The 21,359-nt window shown below is 39.4% G+C and overlaps 2 protein-coding genes across 3 annotated transcripts in view; both read left to right on the forward strand.

Annotated features, from left to right (window-relative positions):
* Nucleotides 1–5,633, forward strand: part of edc4 (enhancer of mRNA decapping 4) — a 33,452-nt gene extending 27,819 nt beyond the window's left edge. For both annotated transcript variants that reach the window (XM_026172957.1, XM_026172958.1), the window contains exon 30: nt 3,696–5,633. In XM_026172957.1, the coding sequence (XP_026028742.1) occupies nt 3,696–3,879 (184 nt within the window). In that variant the 3' untranslated portion in view covers nt 3,880–5,633. The remainder of the gene's footprint in view (nt 1–3,695) is intronic.
* A 1,360-nt stretch (nt 5,634–6,993) lies between these two features.
* nrn1la (neuritin 1-like a) overlaps nt 6,994–21,359 on the forward strand; it is a 103,598-nt gene continuing 89,232 nt past the window's right edge. The window contains exon 1 of the mRNA XM_026172962.1: nt 6,994–7,396. Within this exon, the coding sequence (XP_026028747.1) occupies nt 7,339–7,396 (58 nt within the window). The 5' untranslated portion in view covers nt 6,994–7,338. The remainder of the gene's footprint in view (nt 7,397–21,359) is intronic.

Raw genomic sequence — 21,359 nt, forward strand, 5'->3', positions numbered from 1 at the left:
TCTGGGACTCTCCACCATTTGACCTTAGAACTGAAGAAGCTTCTCGGATGAGAGGTGAAACGTCTTCAAGTAATTTAAAGAAGTCCAGACGCTTTTCTTTGCAAGCTCCTTTGACCACTTTAAATATAGCTTTATTATTCTTGCATTTTTCCAACATCTGTAGTGCTGAAAAACTTTAAAAAATCTTTGTTTTTCCTATTTATTTTGATCAAGTACATAATATACATAGTCATTTAGGAAAAAATAGTAAAGCATATAAAAATAAAGCAAAATACACTACAGTGCTCCACTGAATCTGATTTAGTTTACGTATCCAAAAGGAGTGAGAACAAGGAAACACTTATTTAATCCTACCCCTTCTTTTTAAGTTATCAGTTATAAAATTTATCCAGCTTACTTATTGATATAAACCTCAATAACAACAGACACATTTTTAATAGCATGGGATATACACACTACATTAAATGCACATTTTTATCATAACTCCCAAACATTACTTGGCCTTGCTGTGTGGAGGTAGCTCCAGTTTTGGAATGCTAAGTCTAAATTCTGAATAACCATTAAGTAGCATGAAGTTTAACTAAAAGGAGACATTCACTAGATAAAAGTGAATAAAAAATCCTGTGATGTTTGAATACTAAAAATCCATGCACTGTCTCCACTTTAAAGACAATGCACAGTTTGAGCACTCTTACTCTTCATTGCAGGATATCATAATTTCATTATTGTCTCACACCATTGTAGTTTGATGTAAGACCTGTCCTGTGATACAGCAGGCATAACTTGTAATTTTGGCAAACGTCATAGATTTTAATCAAAAACCCGTGAACTGTGCAGGTTTATGTCATCACATAACGTCTTAATTATAACTTTTGAATTGCATGCGATGTCTTCTCTCCCACACACGCCGGCTCTTATGCTCCCCTCAGTCAGTAATAAAGCTTGTCTTTGTCTAAACTTTTGCTGCCCATCTAATCTGTTTTGTATGTTCATTACTCCCCATCTCCCACGTGCTAAACGGTGCTAAAGTGCTGACCCCATCACCCGGCTCCGTCTGTAGCCCTGCTGCATGGCTATCCTGGGAACGCCGATGATCCCATGAATAGCATCGCAGTTTTTGGATGCACTCTATTGTTCTGTTCTTGCTGCGTCCTTGTATCTTTTTTTCCCCCCCCATGTAGTTCAGTTTTGTACTTTTTTTTTTTTTTTTTTTTTTTTTTTTTGGTCCTCTTTTTGATTTTTCTTGTTTCAGTTTGTCATATAAGAAGATGAAAGGCAGATATGACCAAAAAGCTCATTCTGCAACTGCTTCTATAGGCAAAGGTTTGGATACTTGCACATCACAAAGTTAGTGAATCAATTAGGTTAAGAATAGAATATATATTATATTCTATTATATTCTATTAAGACTTAACAGACTTTACTTGCACTTTTTCACCTGATATCTGTATATTCTGCAAATTTAGTAGGATAAATCCTTCAGCTCTCTCCCTGTACACGTGGTATTGTATCTTGTCTGAAGCAGTGAGAGAGACGCAGCTTTCCCCACTGTGCCACACAGCATAAAGTATCAGAGGTGGATTATCCTCTTTCAATGCCCCTGGCAACTTTTTTTTTTTTTTTTGGTAGAAACTCAGCTTTTGGTGCAGCTCAGAGCAAGACAGGACCCAGTAGTGCTGCTTTTTTCCCCTCCTCGCAACTGAATTATAGTTTTTACAGTCAAATAGCTGATTTTTTGTTCCCTTTGTGATTTTTATCATTTAGAATATTCATGGATAGCCCGACATCAGAAAGCACTCTCACTGTGCCCCTCTCTTCTGAGAAGAGCTTGTCCTCTCATACCCATTTCTCCCTGAAAACCTCTTTGTCTCTGAGTCCCCTTACAGCATCGTGCTGTGTCCACATCATCTGTTTGTTTCTCAGTTTACACTACAGCTGCTAATGTGGACCTTTGTGTGCCATCAGCAGAGAAGAGTGCACTATAGAAACCTTATTAAGACTGAGAAAATCATAGCTCTGAGTTTTATTTTAAATTTAAAAAAAAAATAGATTATAAGCAGTTAACACCATTGTTTCTGGTGTTAACTGCTGGCTAACTTTAATTATGAAGGAAAGCTTTCACTCATGAGCAAAAATAAATCAGACTGTTAAGTACACAGTATATGTGGAGTAAATTGTAGTTCACATCCGGGTAAAGATACCACAGAGCTGTCTTCAGGCTTCGTTTTCAGGACTTGTGATTAGAAGTATTTCAGAAGAAGCTCATAAAAGATTCCCAAAGCACAGCTAGGATTGTTGGGACTACAGAGGGTGTCATTATGCACAAAATCTGTGCTCTTAGCTGCATCATTAGCTAGCTGTGAAGTACACACTGTTGCACAAATGAATACGAGAACAATTGAGGCAGCGTGGAAAAACAATTAAATATGTGGTTTTGAGGTGTTTGACAAAATGCAGTTACAGCCAAATTAACTTCGGCAAGACATTAACTTTCAGAGAGACATATGGTATCTGTGCTGATATGTGCAGTGACATTAAAAGCCCCTTTAAACAGTGTGCTGGCAGTGCTGAGGGGGATTTGATAGACCTGCAGTGTGTGTTGTGGGGCTCTGGCAGGAGACCAACTGGCAACATGGGAACAGCTCTAATGTTAGACTGGGATCAGGTAGCACTCCGGACACTGTGATGAATGGTCATTTCCACTGTACAGCTGGACACTCTCACCACCAGATGTCTGACTCTTACAATTAATTCAGGAGTTAAGTGTAGTGCATCCCGAGCGAGAGGACAGGAGGCAGGTGATGCTGATTTCTGCTGGGCAGTTTGATGAAAGCACAATGTTCACAGGCTTGACATTCAAACTTTGAAAGCAAAATGAGAACTCGGCTTGCTCTCCTTCTGAAGCAGGGGTGTCAGACATAAGGCCCGGGGGCCAGAATTGGCCCATTAAAGACTCCAATCTGGCCCACTGGACAGCTTTACAAAATGTGGAAGAGGGCATACATTTGTTTTTACTTTTAATAGTATTTTTTTTGTTTTTACACGTTTTGTAGCTTTTCGTGCTACTAAAGACCTCTCTCACGGCCATGCATACTACACCAAAATGAATAAGTAATAGATGACAATTAAATGACAGAAAAGTTTTACTGTCATTACTTTAGTGTCTACTATAGAAATTTCAGTTTTAAAAACAACAATAATCAACAAAAACTGTTTTATAAATATGGGACAATCTGGGTTGTGAGCTACCAGAACCCTCTGTAATTTTACACATTAATCATGTAGAAAAATACTCAGATGTGCCATTTAAATTGTACTACTTTGTCTTATATTAAGCTATCTCAGGGATTAAATGTGCAGTTAAACATGTTTTACATTGTCAGAAAATGCATTTTCACTGGTCTGGCCCACTTAACATCAAGGTTGGCTGTATGTGGCCCTCAATGTTAAATGATTTTGGCATCCCTACTCAAAAGCCCCAAAATTGTCATTTGTGCAAATTGTCCTTCTGGTGCTTTTATATGTTAATAACTTACTGCTGATGGAATGAAGTTTCAGGTTGTATATGCAAACCTTTAAATTTTCCAATTTTTTTTCCACCAAATGACCACAAACGCTTTCTTTTCCTTGAGCCTGCCATTGCCTCTGTAGGTGTTCATTGTTATCTGACCTCTTTCTCTTTCCCTCCTTTTTAGCTACCTGGAGGATGCGGTAATGAATCTGGACCACAGCGACCCCCTGACCAGAGACCACATGTCGTCCGTGCTGGCCCAGGTCAGACCAAAGCTCTTTGCCTTCCTGCAGCAGGACCCCCACAGCCCGCTCAGCAAGAGGGCGCGGCGCCTGATGATGATGCTACAGGGACTCGTCAACCACTAGTTGTCGGTTTAAAGGCTGCTGCCAAAGAGTGGTTTTCCTCTTGATACCGATCATATGTCCACCGTTTTTTTGTTGTTGTTTCCCCCCCCCTGGTAGTGTTTCAGAGGAGAAAGCACCAAGGACAGCTTCTCCAGTTTCTTGGATCCTGATCAGGATGCGTCTCTCCTTGTTTCATTTCTCCTCCTTCCCCCTTTTCTGCACCAGTGAAGTGTCAAGTCAAGAAATGGACAGTTTTTAGTTTCTCAGTTTTTTGGTTCTTTTTTCTTTTTGTTGTTTTCTTCAAGACAATAATGGTCTGGGGTGAAAGCTTACTGTTGATTTATGTTCAGAGACTCTTAAGTTCACTGTAGCTACATCCAGACCTTTGTTACAGCTGCTTTATTGACCCAAGAGACCTGGTGGTCGTCTCTTCCATCAAGACTGTCTCAGCCATGACAGCAAGAGAGCGCTGAGATTCTTTCATCCCCCTTAACAACAACAACTGAAAAAACAAGAATGAGAAAAAAACATACAAACAACCTGACACAGTTTGATTTTACATCATCCAGACGTGCATAAGACTTGAAGAATGTCCAGCCGAGTGGTCCATGTGAGGCCAGACGGGGCTGTTCCTTTTGTTGTGCTGTTTCCTCTAAGCTACCTGCCAGGCATGTTTTGGGATGCTGAACAAGTTTTGATGCAGGGGGCTACTTCTGAGCAACAGAAAGAAAACATGCTTTGCCTCAAAATGTCGCCTTCTATTTTGGCCTTAAGAGCAAACAGCAGGCTTGTACACATTGTTACTTTCTTCCACACAGACCAGCATCCTTCTGCTAAAGCCTGGAATTTGGTAGTCGTAGGATTATCCTCCCTTAGTTCAGTTTTTCTTTGCTTTTTCTTTCTTTTCTTTTTTTCTTTTTGAAGCTAATCCTGGCAACCAAAAGAATATGTACCACCCAAAGCCAATTTTCTTTTTCTTCGTTGGTGGCATATTTCCTATGAGCTGTTTCTTAATAGGTCTCCAACCTATTAAGAAATAGGTCTCCTATTTGTTTGGCCCTTGCCAGACTAGATCTTTGAAGAGAATCAACACTATAAACCTTTTTGATAGACAATAATGCAATTTGCTCATGACTTTTTCATCTGCTTTGGTTTTAGAAATCACTCTAAAGAGGATTTTCTGAAGGATACATTGAGTGTAAGAAATGTTTGCAGAGGTCTTCCAGGCTGTAAAGAATTCCCCTTCAAAACCTGAAATGTTTGGAGCTCAATATTGAAGCCGGCAGCCGTCCACATGTACAGCTCTGTCCACAGACTTCTCCCCATGTTTTTTTCTTCCCTTTTTTATATAAACATTTAGTATTTGTAAGCCATGTACCGGTATACTTGCGTTAAAACTTGTCAAAGTAGCTTAATAATTGGAAAAAAAAGGAACCTTGGTAAACATTAAATGTTACAGATCCTGTTGTTTTACCTGGCAATTGCAAATATTGCTTGTAAACTCAATGTGCAGTGACTTCTCTTAGGCTCTAGGAGGCAGCACTTGGACATCCATCCTGCTTGAAATTTAGGCTTTGAATCCAGAAGTCATTCCTGCTCTTTCAGTATCAATGAAAAGCCCGCCTTTAGATTGTAAGCGCACCATTTGTTCACATTTACACTGAGTTCAAAGTGTATAATATTTTGTGTAGATCCCATTCACACACCTCATTGTTTCATGACTGGGTGGCTGCACTGAATTGCTGATTGTAAAATAAAAGTTCAGTTCATTTCAAGTGTTTGTTCAGAATCTGTTGGGTTTGACTAGCAAAGTGCCTTACTGTAATTTACCTGTTTTGGATGATAACTTGCGCGCGCGCACACACACACACACACACACACACCCCTGATCCATCTAAGTTTTACAATCATTTATGTCACTGAAATATGTGGGAAGGCTCAGGCACCACAGCGGAGGAGAAGCTGTATGTTTTCTTTGCAAACATTTGTCCGGAGGCAGGTGATCAGTACGGACATTTGAACTCTCATTTCAGTGTTTGAAGAAGAAAGAATTTTGACTACTTAGCAGTTCACTGGGAGCTCTGCATGAGAAACAGAACAGAAGTTCATGTGGATTTTTTTTTTTTTCTCTTTCCATTGTGTTCATTTCCCTCTGCTTGGTTAATTATGTTGTATCTTTTACGGTTTGTTTTACCCCAAACATTTTGGAATAAAAAAAACAAAACGTGTTCAAATTCAGGTGTCTTGGTGTGTCTGTGGGAAGGTCAGGCTACTTCCTATAGCAGATATATAGTGATGGACCTCCAACAAAAGTTAGCAGCAACCATTAAATTACTGTTGGGGGATTTTAAATGAGAATGTTTCAGTTTTTTGTCACTTTAATGTGAAAGTTTAGTAGGAAAAAAAAAAAAAGAACCTGGGATAAAAGACTTCATGGGTTTTGGCTCATAAACCTGTACAAAAACATGTGACCGTTTTCCATGAGTTTTTGCTGTACCGCTAGAACAGGGGTGGGCAACTCCAGGCCTCGAGGGACGGTGTCCTGCAGGTTTTAGATGTGTCCTTGATCCAACACAGCTGATTCAGTAGTTCTCCAGAGGCCTGGCAATGAACTAATCATTTGATTCAGGTGTGTTGACCCAGGGTGAGATCTAAAACCTGCAGAACACCGGCCCTCGAGGCCTGGAGTTGCCCACCTCTGCACTAGAACAAACATCCTTCCCTTACTAGATTGTTCTGTTAAATCACGAGCCTCATGAAGACAAAATTGTGCATTACTTTACAAAGTAAAGAGTTGGAAATCATTAATCATCTCACAGTTCCTCAGCTTCTGAGGATACAACCCCCCTTTGGCTGGGAACCAACCTACAGCTGTCTAATAATAATAATATATCACATCGATTGCTGGGACGTTTTTCAGATTACTGATCACTGGCTTTAATATTGCAGTGACACTTCTTTTTTCTTTCAATTTAAAGAACTTTTAAGCAGATAATCTGTCTAAAGAAACACACCAAACCAGGAATTTAAACTTTCTTTCCCTCCTTCACTAATCTTGGCCCTTCACATTTGTCTCCTGGCCTCCTAGAGAGCTCCAGCCCCCTATGTTGGAAACCACTGAAGTAAAGTGTATAGAAAGAAGTTGGTAGTGGTTCCTTGGTCATTTTAAACGCCTTGTGCTGATAATTCAGAGCATCCTTGCACCTCATCGGGGACTCTGCTGTAGACCTTCCTCCTCCTCCCCCTCTTTTACACGGACGCGCCCTCCCCTTCAGCGCAGCGGATGAGCGCGCCGTGGATGCTCGCTGGAGTACAGAGCTGCAACGAGGACGGGAGGAGAACACTTTGACCGGCAGCGGGGGAGCGACATCGGGACTCTTCTTTTCTTTGAAAAACTAAAAGATAAAACAAAGGAAAACTTTGGAATTTCCGGTGCAAACTTGAAACTTGTGAGGTCGGAGGACGAACTGTGGGGTCAGCATGACATCTCTGATGAACTCTGCGTGCTTGCTCTTCTTGCCTGTTGCTCTGCTTCTGAGTGAGTACTGAAATTTAAGTGACTATGTCGCAACTTGTGTGCGCGAACAGTGTAAAAACTTGAGCATTGCATTTGGGAGAATTTTGAGTAATTCGAGAGGGGATTCGAGACTCTGTGCGTAACAGGACGGCACACGTCCTGACTTTTTAGAGCTTTAGATTAATGATCTTAGGTGATGTGGATGTATGTAGATGTTAAGCTGTTAGAGTTCTCTGTATGCCTCGTGTCTGATCTTAAATGAGGGGGTCCCGTAGCCTTAACTCGCTCATCTCGAGCATCCAGCAGAGCATGTGCTGCAGCTGCGGGAGCGATCTGCTCAGAGAGAGCTCGCAGCCGAAAGCTTGGATTAGTGCTGCTTAGTGAGAGTATTTTTCCCACAGCTGGATAAGGGTTCGTTACGCAAACTCACATCGTGCAATGAGTGAGGTCTGGGTGCATCTCTCCATTTCTTTCCACCCATTTAGTCCCCTTAGCTCAATCGGGTTACTTGTAAAGTAATGCAACGGTAGATATTTAAGATAAATAATAGTTCCCATGTTGTAAAGTGAGACATGTGCAAAGACTTTTAAGTACATTAATTGGGAAAATATTAATTCAAAGCGGCTATACTAGAATTTGTTAAGGAAATTGCAAAGATTGGTAAAACAGAATTGTCCTTGATGCAACATATGCTATCTTTTATTCAGCATTACTTGTCATGTATATTTAATAAATTACAATCCACAGTTTGTAAAAAGACATATTACAGCTGTTTTCAAACCCTGATTGGGAAAATAGGTGGATTATCCCTTTAAAGGGGGGCAAAAGTGATGTCTTTGAATTAAAGCTCTAAAATGTTTTAATGGACTACAGAAGGTCAGCTTCATCAGCGATTTTTAAAGCTCTTTTATAAATGTCTGGCTTGGACTAAATATAAATGCTGCTTCTCTTTTTCCTCTTTCAGAAAAATAATTAATAGTTAGATTTTTGTTGTGAGAGCAAAATTTCATTCACCTATTCTGAATACACGTTCTGTATATGTGTTTTGTTGTGTGGACCACAGAACTGAGTCAGTCCGCTTCCTCTTTTCAGTCCAACAATAAAACGTTTTTAGGAGCTATAATTCAGACACTGTTGATCTAAATATAGCTCTCGATGTGCACACACCTTCTCTTTTTGCAAACTTATGATCATCGTCATCATCTTTATCAGCCTTGATCATCTCACGCTGCTGCTGATGTCAGAGAAAAATAAAGACCAGGAGGCGGATGGGATGAGGTTCCCGTGGGAGTGTAACACAGTGGGGTAAAAGGGACAAAAAAAGTCCCACCGATGGGGATAAATGATAAATGAATCCCATCTGTCCCCTTACTCTGCTCAGTGGAGTCTCTGGAGACTCCATTCAGCCCTGCATACTAGCTTACCTGACCAGGAATTACTTCTATGTTGCTGCTGCTGCTGTCTGTCAAACTGCCTCCGCAGTCACTCAGTGTGTGTCACAGCTCATTCATGTTACTACAAGGGGACAGAATCAGCTCATTATATATTTATATGGTAGGATTTTTTTTTATACTTGCAATTGCATTATCTATGAGCAGAGCTTCCAGGCCCGGCACCTTTGACTCACACTGTCTTACACATGCAACCAATTATGTTGCAAACTATTTTTGAAATATGTTTTTGCATGAACATTACACATATTGTAGCAACCTAACAATCTACAGGGTTTTATCTAACCTGCATGGTATTTTTAGTTTGTTGTGCACCTTTACACAGCCCACGGTGCTGTGTCATCCACCGGTGTAGAAAGTCTTCTCAGTGTCTCCAGGAAGCCTCTGCCGGGAGAGTTTCACAACATTTATACTAATATTTTTCACACGAAATACGGCAAGCTTTGATAGCCAAATGTAGACACAAAAAGGCTTTGACTGGCAGCAACACTGGATTGCAGTGTACTTCAAGCACTGGCACTTTTCTATGTCTGGATCAAGAGATTCTGACGTGTATCTAGAAGCTATGTGATGATAACTGAAATATCTGAAAGCTGTGGATACAAAATAGTACAGAAGTTTCTGAAACAAATACCTGAAGTTGTACAAAAGCTTTTATTATCTGCATTAACTACTGCAATCACATGCCAAAATGTGTGCTGAATTATTTTTTTAAGCCTTGGTCACTGCTTGTGTCCATGTGTTTTCAGTTTAGAGTATCCTCACTCAAATCATGATCTCACTAAGAAATGGAAAAACAGTGTTTAGTTCCGTCCCATCTGCTTTAATGACAAATAAAGTGCATAGCAGCTCCATAATATTGCAACAAGTGTGCCCAAACAGCTCGACAAGAGGCAAAAATTACTGTTTTTCTTAATTACATTCAGCCATATGTAGGCAACAAGATATTTAGTTGCTTTGTAGCTACAGGAAACAGCAAAACATCTTTACAACTGTAGAGACAGCCTAACCAGGGTACTGGCTCATAACAAGGTGCTGATAAGATGCTATAATGCCAGTCAGAAAAAAGTGCAGTGATGTAATACCTGATTTAGATCATTGTAATACATAAGAGAAGAAAAAATGTGAGTATGAAGCCATGTTTTTAAAGATATGGACGTATAACAACGATCATTTCATTACACTTCAGTTTTTCTGCTAGGAAACACTGAGTCACAGTAGCATGAGCATGAACGCAATGTTCATGCTCATGCTACTGTGACATGTACAAATCAACTAAACACTGTTACAACTCCTAATGCAAATGGACTTTCATAGACTGTATATTGAAGATGTCTGTAGACAATGCATTCTGTTTAATGCCCAGCAGGGGGCAACCTCTCTAGGAGCAAAAAGAAGTCTGTACAGTTTATCAGGAAATGACAGCTCATTTTGTTCTATGACGTCAACAAACACATTCCTGATGAGTCAGTTACTGGTTTCATGTTTTATTTACTATAATATGATGTTCATATTGTAAATTATAGTCACCAAAAGAATAAAAAAGGAGGATAAAGTGGTATTATTAGTTAGAGTGGGCCCCAACTTCTGATAGACAGGTTGCTACAGAATGACCAGTGACCTTGCAGGACACATGTGAAATGCTAAACTGGACTTCACAGTGACTATGTACATCTTTCATATACAGTACATACACCACAAAAATGTCAGATGTAGCAAAAATTATACTTAATATTTTATTTCTTCTTTCAAAAATTGTCAATAAGCACTCCAGTTTAAAAAGAAATAAACTTTCTAGCAAATATTTAATAGTTCTGGCTTTACAGGTCCTTCAAGATGTGTTGCAATGAAATACAGGTGTACATTTACTCAGCTTCAAGTCTGAAAAAAGGCTTACCTTTCCTTTTATTTCAGAACACACACAAAACCTGCTCCCTAATTTTTCTTACAGTTTATTTAATGTGCCAGTTAGCGTGTCTTTAGCACACCTACAATTTACTGTTGTGATTAAAAGTGCCAACGAGAAGTTTTGGTAAGAGCGTGAACAGGTAAAACCTCATCTCAAAACAAGTAGAAGGAGTCAGCTTTAATACGATAAACAGCATTGTTAGAATGCACACAGTGTCTTCTGTTTGTCTGCACTCAGAAAGCTTCAAAAGTCAGGACCAGAGAGGGGGAGAGGTTTCCCCTGGGTGCAGAGCTCCTCTCTGCGTCATCAGCGCTCCAATATTCACATTAAAAGCTGTCCATAGGCAAGAGGGAGATTATATTTGGCTTTTAATTGTTCTCCTCTGGAAACACTTCTTAACTCGCTCCCTCACTCTCCAAGTTCCCTCTTGGTGGGTCGACTCGAGCATTTTCTGTTTTTTGTCACTGCAGTACTGACACATGAAGTGGAATATTCCTCATTAAAATACATTTAAAAGTATCTTGAAAAATTGCCGGTGCCTGCCATTCGTCCTTCCTTCCTTCATAGCCCCATTTCCTTCATCCTTCTCTTCATTCACTCCTTACTTCTAGCAAACCTCACTTCTCCGTTTCCGCCTTGCATGTCTTCGCAGTCATTTTGATCTCTATGCTGTCCCCCCAATCTCTTCTTCTTCTTCTTTTTTTTTTTTTTAAATTTCAGGCTTGCTCTATCTCTCGTGTCTACCCTTCCTGCTTCTTTAATCACCCTCCCCCCACCCCAACCATTCCTCCATCCTCTCTCTGTCCTTTCGCATTAGGGATTCACCAATATTGATAAATCTGATCCCAAGAATCCTGCGTCACATTTTTCAAATCAAAGCAAAGCCATTTCTAGAATTTTTTTTCAGAAGTTTTAAAATATACATCATGTACCCCACTGTTTGATTTGGTCTCATAAGATCAAAAGCAAAGAAACATCACAGAAACTATTGCTTTCATTTACTTACATTGAGGCCTCTGGAATGGACATATTCAGGGATGTGTGGCTAGCTTGTCCTCTTGTATCTTCTTTCTCATAATTTGAGAAATATGTATGTCAGTCCATTTTTTGGTCTTACTCTACATCCAAAACCATCCATTCCATCCACCTCTCACTTCCCACATTGACTACTGATGAGTAAATGCAGTGTTAAATCTGATGTCATTTGTTTCTAACCTTCCCCCTACACTGACTGCTACCAGCTCACCTGGGCATGCTTGTTTGGCTGTCTTTGTGAGGACATTCATGGACATTTCCTTGATTGTTACCCGCAAGTTTAACTATTTTAACTAAAACATAATACTAACTTTAACTAATATCAAGTTTTAACCTTCAAACCACAATTTAAAAAATGTTTTAACTGTTATTTTTCTCAAGAGATGTTTCTATTCACTTTTTCCTTTGCCAGGTTTCTTGTGACAAATGACTTTAGTAACTCACTCATGTTGTTTAAGCACCTCTGGAGAAAGCTGTAACCCAAAATCTTCACAGCACTGAACAGGCAGAATCACTTTATCAGTGTGTGTTGTGTATATATCCTTACATCCTTATAGAAGAACACTGGAAAGTTGTTGCTACAAAACTAATGTTGATTTATTAAATGGGAACTGAATAAGTGTGTGAACACAAAGAACTCAGACAGTCTTGTTCGGCACTACGCAACTAGTCGCAAGAATGCAGTGTGAATGTGTGAAAATGTTAGTAAGCATGGACAAAAGTGCTTGTATGAATGGGTGTGACCCGGAACCAGTTCATTTACCAGTTCCTATCTACGTCATCCCAAATTGGAGCTTGAACACACAAAAGCTCTAACTAAGAAGTAAGTTTATGTTATGTAACCAAAAAAGAAAATGACCAATCAGAGAGAGAGAAACAGCAAGAGAAGGAAAACAAGCTTAAAAATTAATCCGGCCAGGTGAGGTGAATCTGCCACCTGGGTTAGGCTCTCTCAAATATTCACGCACCTCCAAAGCTGATTATTATGACACTGACGCAGGTTTGGTCCATACACCCACCCTCCCTTCCCTCCGCCACTGCCACCATACTGTAAATCACAAGTAACGCAACTAAATAATTCACAAGCACTTAATCTGTCCAAAGTCTATAGCAAACACGCGGAACACAAAAAGACACGCACACACAAGCACGCAAGCATTTGTGTCCTTTGTGATCTTCACCAGGTGGGTTGTTGGTGTAGGTGTGAGGGTGTTTGTGTAGCCAAAAAGTGAAAGTTTGTGTGTACTCCCTACAAGAATTGGATTAAGACCATTTAAACAAGCTTTGTGCATTTGTGTGAGTTTCTCTAACAAATCCAAGTAATGAAGTACCAGCCAAGCATGACTCCTTTCTCCTTATCCCCAAATATGCCTGAGCATGAATATTCATGGTCACACACATACATACGGTTTGTAAGAGCTGTATTGCATCGTGCTCAAGCACACTCACTCACACACACATCCAAACTACAAAGGAGTAACTATTCCTTATTGTAATCACTCAATTGAAATTCATCCCCCACTCTGACTGTGGTCATGTGTGGGACTCATGTAATGGGTGGACGCAGATGGAAGTATTGTAATAGATATTGCCCCCCCCCCCCCCTCCATAATTTCATGCGTTCTTATCATTGTTACGTTATGAATTCAGTTCTTTATTACTATTTCTGACACATACTGTGCTCACTGGCAATCCAGCTAGGATATTCTGATGAATGATGATTCCCACGGGTGGTGCTCATGCAGGCACTGAATCAGGCAGCTTTGGGGTCCTGTGTGTTCTACTGCACAGATAGCCTGCAGAGTGCAGCTACGTTGAACTGAAGTGCTTGTGTTTTGTATTTGCAGTTTCAAATGAGCAAGTAAAGAGAACGATTCTGAACTCATGCACGCCTGGAAGTGTCATTTGTCCAAGTGTGCAACGCATGCGTGCTGATATGCGGCAGCTAAAACTGAAGTTTTTAATCTGATAGCATATGTTTGAGCTTTTGTTAGCCTTATATTTGTTTCATGGAGACCTTACCCATAACCACCACACACAGAAATTTCAGCTTTTAAGTGGCTGTTACCACATGAGACTGAAGCAAGTACCAAACTGCAATAATGAGCCATGAGTGCTAACTCCAAAATCAAGTTTTCTCATGAAATTTATATTCATTCATATTTCTTATTGTATATTATTGTATTTTTCCCATTGTAATGCCACTTTTCTAATCCTTATGCTTGTGGTTGTTTTATAAAAATTCTGTAAGTAATCAGCCAATAGGTCTTATAGAGACTTAATAATTTTGAGTTCATTTTATCTATGGCTTGTTGTTGGGCTCATTATATTAGGGAGTGCGATTTCCATTTTTTGTGTTTTTTAAGTAAATACTTTTTTATTTTTTTAATGGTTTCCACTTTTAATGCACTCTGTATGTAATAGTGTGCACAAACTATCATTCCTACCACTAACATACCAATCATGTTGTCAACAAAAGCTATGTCCTCCAATCAGATTTGATGTGCGACTCATCTTGGCTTCAACTGGAGGAGATAATATTGAACATAAGCAGAATCATCAAGGCTGTACAAAATGCCTTTGAGCTTAAACTTTGTCTTATAAGGACTTTTTGTTCCAAAAGGCAAGCTGATCCCCAAAGTGTGACTGTGTTAACAAATTAACGCTCTCACACGAGTCACACAGGTACCCACACAGAGAGAAAGAGGAGAACAATGGGTGTCCAAGGTCAGTGGAGCTTCTTTTTTTATCCTGTAGTGTGCATCCACACACACACACACACACACACACACACACACACACACACACACACACACACACACAACCTTCAATTTTAATGATTGATTAAAAAAAAGTTTTTTTTGTGATGAAAATTGAATAAAAACTAATACATGATGACAAAATCTATGATGTTTTCATCAACGGAAAAAAACTAGCTGACAATATTCTGGACAGACGAGATCAAATCAGACGTAATCTCTTTGTGCAGTAAAGTTAGACATTTAATTTTTTACATTTTCTTTGCAAATGGTATAATTCGTTCCTGTACTCCTTGCTTGTTCCTGTACTCAATGAGCTCGTCAATAGCTTCAATGCTAACATGTTAAATGTAATGGACACTATTGCTCCCATTAAGGTGAAGGTTATCTCTGGAAGGAAAAAGTCTCCATGGAGAAACTCCACACTGGTGAAAAATGAAAAAAGAGAGTGTAGGAAAGCTGAGCGCAGATGGAGAAAAACAAACCTCCAGGTTCATTATGACATTTATAAAGAGAAACTTCACAATTATAATTTACAACTGAGGAATGCAAGGAGGTCCTACTTCTCTGACATCATCACTAAAAACAGCCATAATGCTCGGGTCTTATTTTCTACAGTTGACAGGCTAACAAACCCTCCTGTGCCAGTGGCAGCTGAACTTCATTCAACCATGGCCTGCAATGACTTTGCCAAATTCTTCACAGACAAAATTAGACAAGCAATTGGTACATCAACAGCAGATCCAGGATATGTACTGTGTCCACCAAAAAACTGTTTAAACACCATGAAACAGTTTCAACCTATTAACAGCAAAGACCTGGAGGACATCTTAGGTAAACTGAACTCCTCCTCCTGCTGTTTAGATGTCCTGCCAACAAGTTTTTTCAAAAAGGTCTCAAAGACTTTAGAGTCAGACCTGTTACAGATCGTCAACTTTTCTTTATTATCAGGTGTGTTTCCAGAATCACTAAAAACTGCTGTAATCAAACCTATACTGAAAAAGGACAATCTTGACAAGACACAAATGAACAACTACAGGCCGATCTCAAATCTTCCATTTTTAAGTAAGTTCATTGAAAAAGCAGTTTCTCAACAGCTCAGTTACTTCTTAAAACAGAATAATTGCTACGATGCCTTCCAGTCAGGTTTTAGACAGAACCACAGCACTGAAACCGCTCTGACCAAAGTGTTTAATGACATATGTCTGAATACAGACAGTGGAAAAATGTCAGTCCTAGTTTTACTGGATCTCAGTGCAGCATTTGATACAGTTGACCACAACATATTACTCAAACGACTGGAGAACTGGACAGGTCTTTCAGGAACTGTACTAAACTGGTTCAAAACATACTTAGAAAACAGGAAATACTTTGTATCAATAGGTAACTTCACATCTGAGCAGACAAGTATCACATGTGGAGTTCCCCAAGGTTCCATCTTGGGACCCCTTCTGTTTAACATCTACATGCTCCCACTGGCACAGATTATAAACAACAACAAAATAAACTATCACAGCTAGGCAGATGACACACAAATATATATCACAATGTCACCAGGAGACCGAGGCCCTGTACAGGCTCTTGGTAAATGCATTGAGGAAATTGTGCCACAATTTTCTCCAGCTAAACAAAAACAAAACTGAGGTAATAGTCTTTGGCGCCAAAGAAAAACGATTACAGGTCACCAGAGAACTTCAATCTATACATCTAAAAACCACAAACCAGGCGAGAAATTTGGGTGTAGTGATGGATGCAGACCTAAACTTAGAAAAACACATTAAGACGATAACAAAGTCAGCTTACTATCACCTCAAGAATATTTCAAGGATAAAAGATCTGATGTCTCAACAGGACCTGGAAAAACTAGTCCATGCATTCATCTTTAGTAGGCTTGATTACTGTAACAGCATCTTTACAGGTCTACCTAAAAAATCAGTCAGGCAACTACAGCTCATTCAGAACTCTGCTGCTCGAGTCCTCACTAAGACCAAAAAAGTGGACCACATCAGTCCAGCTCTGAGGTCTTTACACTGGCTGCCTGTCCGTCAGAGGATAGACTTTAAAGTTCTGATGCTGGTCTATAAAGCTCTTAATGGTTTAGGACCAAAATACATCAATGACCTCCTGACCCAGTATGAACCTTCCAGATCCCTCAGGTCATCTGGATCTGGTCTTTTATCAGTTCCTAGAGTCAGAACCAGACACGGAGAAGCTGCATTCAGCTTTTATGCTCCTTATATCTGGAACAAACTCCCAGAAAGCCTCAGATCAGCTGAAACACTCAGTTTATTTAAATCCAGGTTGAAGACTCACCTGTTCTCAGCTGCATTTGAATAAAGCACCAAATCCACACTTTTAAGCTTAAATTTCAAAACTTACATTTAACTACTGATTTTATCTACTGTTCTGATTTTATCTGTTTTGATTTTATATACTGTTTTGTTTGTTTGTTTGTTTGTTAGTTAGTTAGTTTATTTGCTTGTTTTAATCAATTTTAAATCATGCTTTTTATTTGTTCTTGTTTCTAATGTCTCTGTAAAGCACTTTGAATCACCTTGTTGTTGAATTGTGCTATACAAATAAACTTGCCTTGCCTTGCCTTGCTTATCCTGAAAACGTGACCAAATGTCAACACTTGGTATGAATGAGACGAGTGGACATATGGACGCATTTCACACTTGAGTTTATAAAGCATGTGGAGCAACTCGCACTCAAAAACATGGGAAACTTTTACACTTAATATTTTTACCGAATGACTCAACTTTAAACTCACTCTATGATAATCTGATGATATTTAATCGACTAAACCTAAACAAATTTGGATCCCTAAATTATGACTAAAAGTTCATCAAAATCAAAATCTGCTGTCAAAACTAACATGCTAACACACAACAGGGGAGTCCCACAATGCTTACACACAAGTGAGTTACACCAACCCTTGCATAAACCATTATTATATACTTAACCCTAAAATCGAGGCTTCGAATAGCCCCTTGACGTTATGTGAGAAAGTTAGAACCAGCCGAAACGTCCTCTCTGGCAATGTCAAAAAACTTATGGTGGTCCTCACAAAGATAGCAAAACACGTCTACACACACTCAAATACACAAGTCCTCTGGGAAGAGGTGCAGAGAGACTTGGCTCTCACTGAGAAAGAAGCAGAGGTAAAAATTGCAATGCAGTTTACAGAAACACAATACAAGAGTAAAGTAAGAGAAGTATTATGGAGGTGAGAGGCAGAGGACAAGTAGAGAGAGAAGGAGGAGGATAGAGGAATTGAGAGGCACAGAGAGATCAGGACCTGTATTTATCAAGCCTGTCAGAAAAAGGCGAACCATCATGGATCACTGACCGCAGCCTCCGGACAATTCAATTTAATATGATCTGAAGCCAACAAAAGAGGTCCTGCAAAAGCTCTCCAACTCTGGAAACTTTGACTAAAAGCCAGCACAGGGAGAAACAGAAAGACAGAAATGGAAGGAGAAAATGTGTACAGAGAAAATCTTTTTCCCACAGGTTCAAAGGAAGACTTCTTTGACATGGGCACATTAGCAGTGTAAACAGAGACAAGGAGGCGCGAAGTGACTGATGATATTGTCATTAGTCAAAATGTAATCAGGCATCCCCCTGAATGGGCTGAAAATGTGATAAAGCCTGTTAGTGTAATAAATGGCCAGATTATGTAGCATCTTTAGATTGATAATGTTCTCATCTAATCCCTGATGGGGAGGACATTACACAGCAATACTGCAGTCAGCTGCTGATGTAAAAAGCTTCTGTGACAGACCTCTGCAGCACCGGTCCGAAATCCTATGCTCAGTACTTTGCTCATTAGTGACCTTTTGTAGGATGCTGGGGATACCTCCTCTAATGCATTCTGTTATACAAAATCCCAATTAGGATTATTTACATGTAATAATTTACATGTATTAAGTCAAACTAATATCTAAAGTGAATATTTCTGATTTACATTCAGCAAGTCTTTTGCAGGTTTCTGAACAGTTTTGTTAGTTTGAAGCTTGCCGTGTGTTTTGAGTGTCTGCATGGTGCTGCAGATAAGAGAGGAAGTGGTTCGAATAAATGTACACAAGCTGAGGATGAGAAGTGACTTGAGCATTAATAAAAGATGTGCATGCCTCTGCGGATAAACATATATGCAGGCTTGCAGCTGCCGCGGCGTGTGTGTGTGTGTGTGTGTGTGTGTGTGTGTGTGTGTTTGCATGCATGCACGCCTGCGTGTCTGTGGGACGGAGGTGAAGTGGACAGAGCTCAGGTGTGTGTTTGCGGGGCCAAGGGCTTTGAGGCTTTGAGATAGAGAAAGAAAAGAATTGACCGCAGACTCCTTTAGAAACCAGTCAAGATGAACCTGACACAGGCGAAGGGAAGCGAAAAGCAAGCCGATCAGAATTTCAAACAAAAGAAAATCAAAGTTTTGAAGGTTGAGGAAAATACATCTGTCTGTCTGCTTGTCGACAAGTGAATCATCCTACACAGACATTTAGAAATATATAGCTGTCTCAGTGTTGGGTATTTAATAACTTGTCACCCTAACATAACCTAAACCTATGATGCTTTGGTTCTCAACCATTTTCTTTTATATTTCATTCAAAACAGTCTTTGAAATATGCTTTAGTCTGGCACAGTTTATGTAGTGGTCTTTTGTATGTAGTATTTTCTCTTCACCTTTTCAACTTCTTGTCCTCAGAAGCAGTACAGTATCCTCTGCACATCTGAACTTCTTCCAAAAGATTTCAGCTCTCGCTTAATGTTCGCTTTTTCCTGAATGCTGATCGTTCTCACACAACATTTTGGACACGATAAAGGTGGTTACAACATGTGGCTAAGGCAGGAAGCGTGGGTGTGGGTGCCTGGCTGGAATCGAACAGCATGGAGGCTGTCCTCCCTGGGGAAAAAAACATCAACAGATCATTTGTACAAGCTACTATAGCTCATACTTAGATTTTAAAGCTGGACATCACATGGCTGTGTAATAAGATACATATGAAATATGAACTGGTGTCATAACATTTTGACTGGGTTTAACGCTGCACACTGATAACCAGGAAAATGGGGATTTCTAATAAATGTTTAATATTTGGACCCCACCAGGGATTTTTTTCTGCCTAAACTTAACCAAACTACAAGTAAAAGGCAAAAAAAACATTAATTAAATTTTTATCAAGTCCCCAGAAGAGACTCTGATCTCCTGATGGGAAGTTTGGTGTGTTTGTGCCACCACCAGCCTACTTACCCCCTGATGTTTCAGTCTATTAAAGTCAAACCCTCTTATAAGTCCTTTTAGGAATGTCTGCATTCTTATACAGCAGGAGAAAACAACAAACGTAATTACTAATTGTTGCTTGTATGTCTGTACATTCCTGTATTATACTAATATTTAATTGTTGCTGACATAATGTTAACAATGAACAGTGTCAGACATTGGGTGTGAAGCTGACATAAATTTACTGAAAAAAGGAAAATCAGAGGAACAATGTACTTGGTTTTTATATAAACAGAGACTCATTCACCTCATAAAAACTTGTGAAACACTCAGGCTGGCTGCATGTACATACAGTCAAAGCAGGCCGAGCTAAAGTCCAGGTTTTACATGCCACGTGGGTAGAACAAGATCAAAAGCGAATACCACACAATGCATACAATAATAGTAAGAGCAAAAGAACAAAATAGCCTGTAGAAGTGAGAGAATTCACAAGTAGTTTAACTATAAAATCATCACTAAAAAGCAGATGAAAAAGTTGCTTTTCCATTTAAAAACACAGAGAAAAGGAGAAGAACTGATAAGTGAAAGATTGAGCGGAGGACCCTGAGGGAACTTATCAGAGGATCTTAATGGCCTGGGAGTAGATAGGAGGAGGCTGACGGGCTCTGGTAGGTTTGTGGGTGCCATACCATAAAGTTTTAAAAACAAAAGCGTCTTGAATCTAGATGATAGTCGTCGTCTTTTTCATTGACCTTTTTATAAGTCATTGCTTAGTCAATAACTGCTTTATTCCAGCAATGAAAGGATGTTATGCATCATCACTAGCATAAAGCTGTGATCCCAAGTTGATGTGAATGTACCTGCAGAACAACTTCAAGAACTAGTAGGTGTAGCTTTGAAACCTTAGAAAAGATCATTTAAACACCATTTAATGTAATCAACCTACAGATTTTAGCTGCTCATCCATTAATGGCTATAACCAGGAACTATATCAGTTTAGCTTTTGCTGAGCGACTCTTGAATTGTGTATCAAATGACGACCACTAAAATTTTAAACAAAAATCCCAGCTTGTGTTAAAGTAATCCGTCTGAAAGCTTAAACTTCAGTCTAAATGCTTTTTTAAACTCTTGACCCTGCATGATGTCAGTGAGAGGGGATATCCCTAAGTTGGTCGTCTCAGGCACAGAACTCTTACTTGGAGCATAGAAGCCCCACCCATTTGAAATCCTTTGTAGGTAGCCAATCAGAAGAAAGGTTGCTTAAAGGGAGCGGAAAGGAGCTATAACAGCTTATTTCATGAACTCCAGCAAGGCCCAGTATGAGATAACAATGATTATTTTGACCTTTGAATCATGCAAAGCTACACTGCTAGAGCCTATGAATAAAAGCATGAAGGTGGGAATTACCATAATAGGTCATCTTTAAAAGTAAACAGATCAGAGTTACTGATATTTGTGTTATTTAACTTTCCTCACTGCTTTTACAGTAAGAATTATGGCCACTGTTTTTACCTGTTTTAAAATAAGTGGCAACCATTTTTAAATGGTTTGGGGACTGTTACATGGCTAATATTTACACATGCACACAACTACATATACATGTAAATGA

This window comes from Astatotilapia calliptera, chromosome 7, assembly GCF_900246225.1.
Source record: "Astatotilapia calliptera chromosome 7, fAstCal1.2, whole genome shotgun sequence".
NCBI classification, from domain to species: domain Eukaryota; kingdom Metazoa; phylum Chordata; class Actinopteri; order Cichliformes; family Cichlidae; genus Astatotilapia; species Astatotilapia calliptera.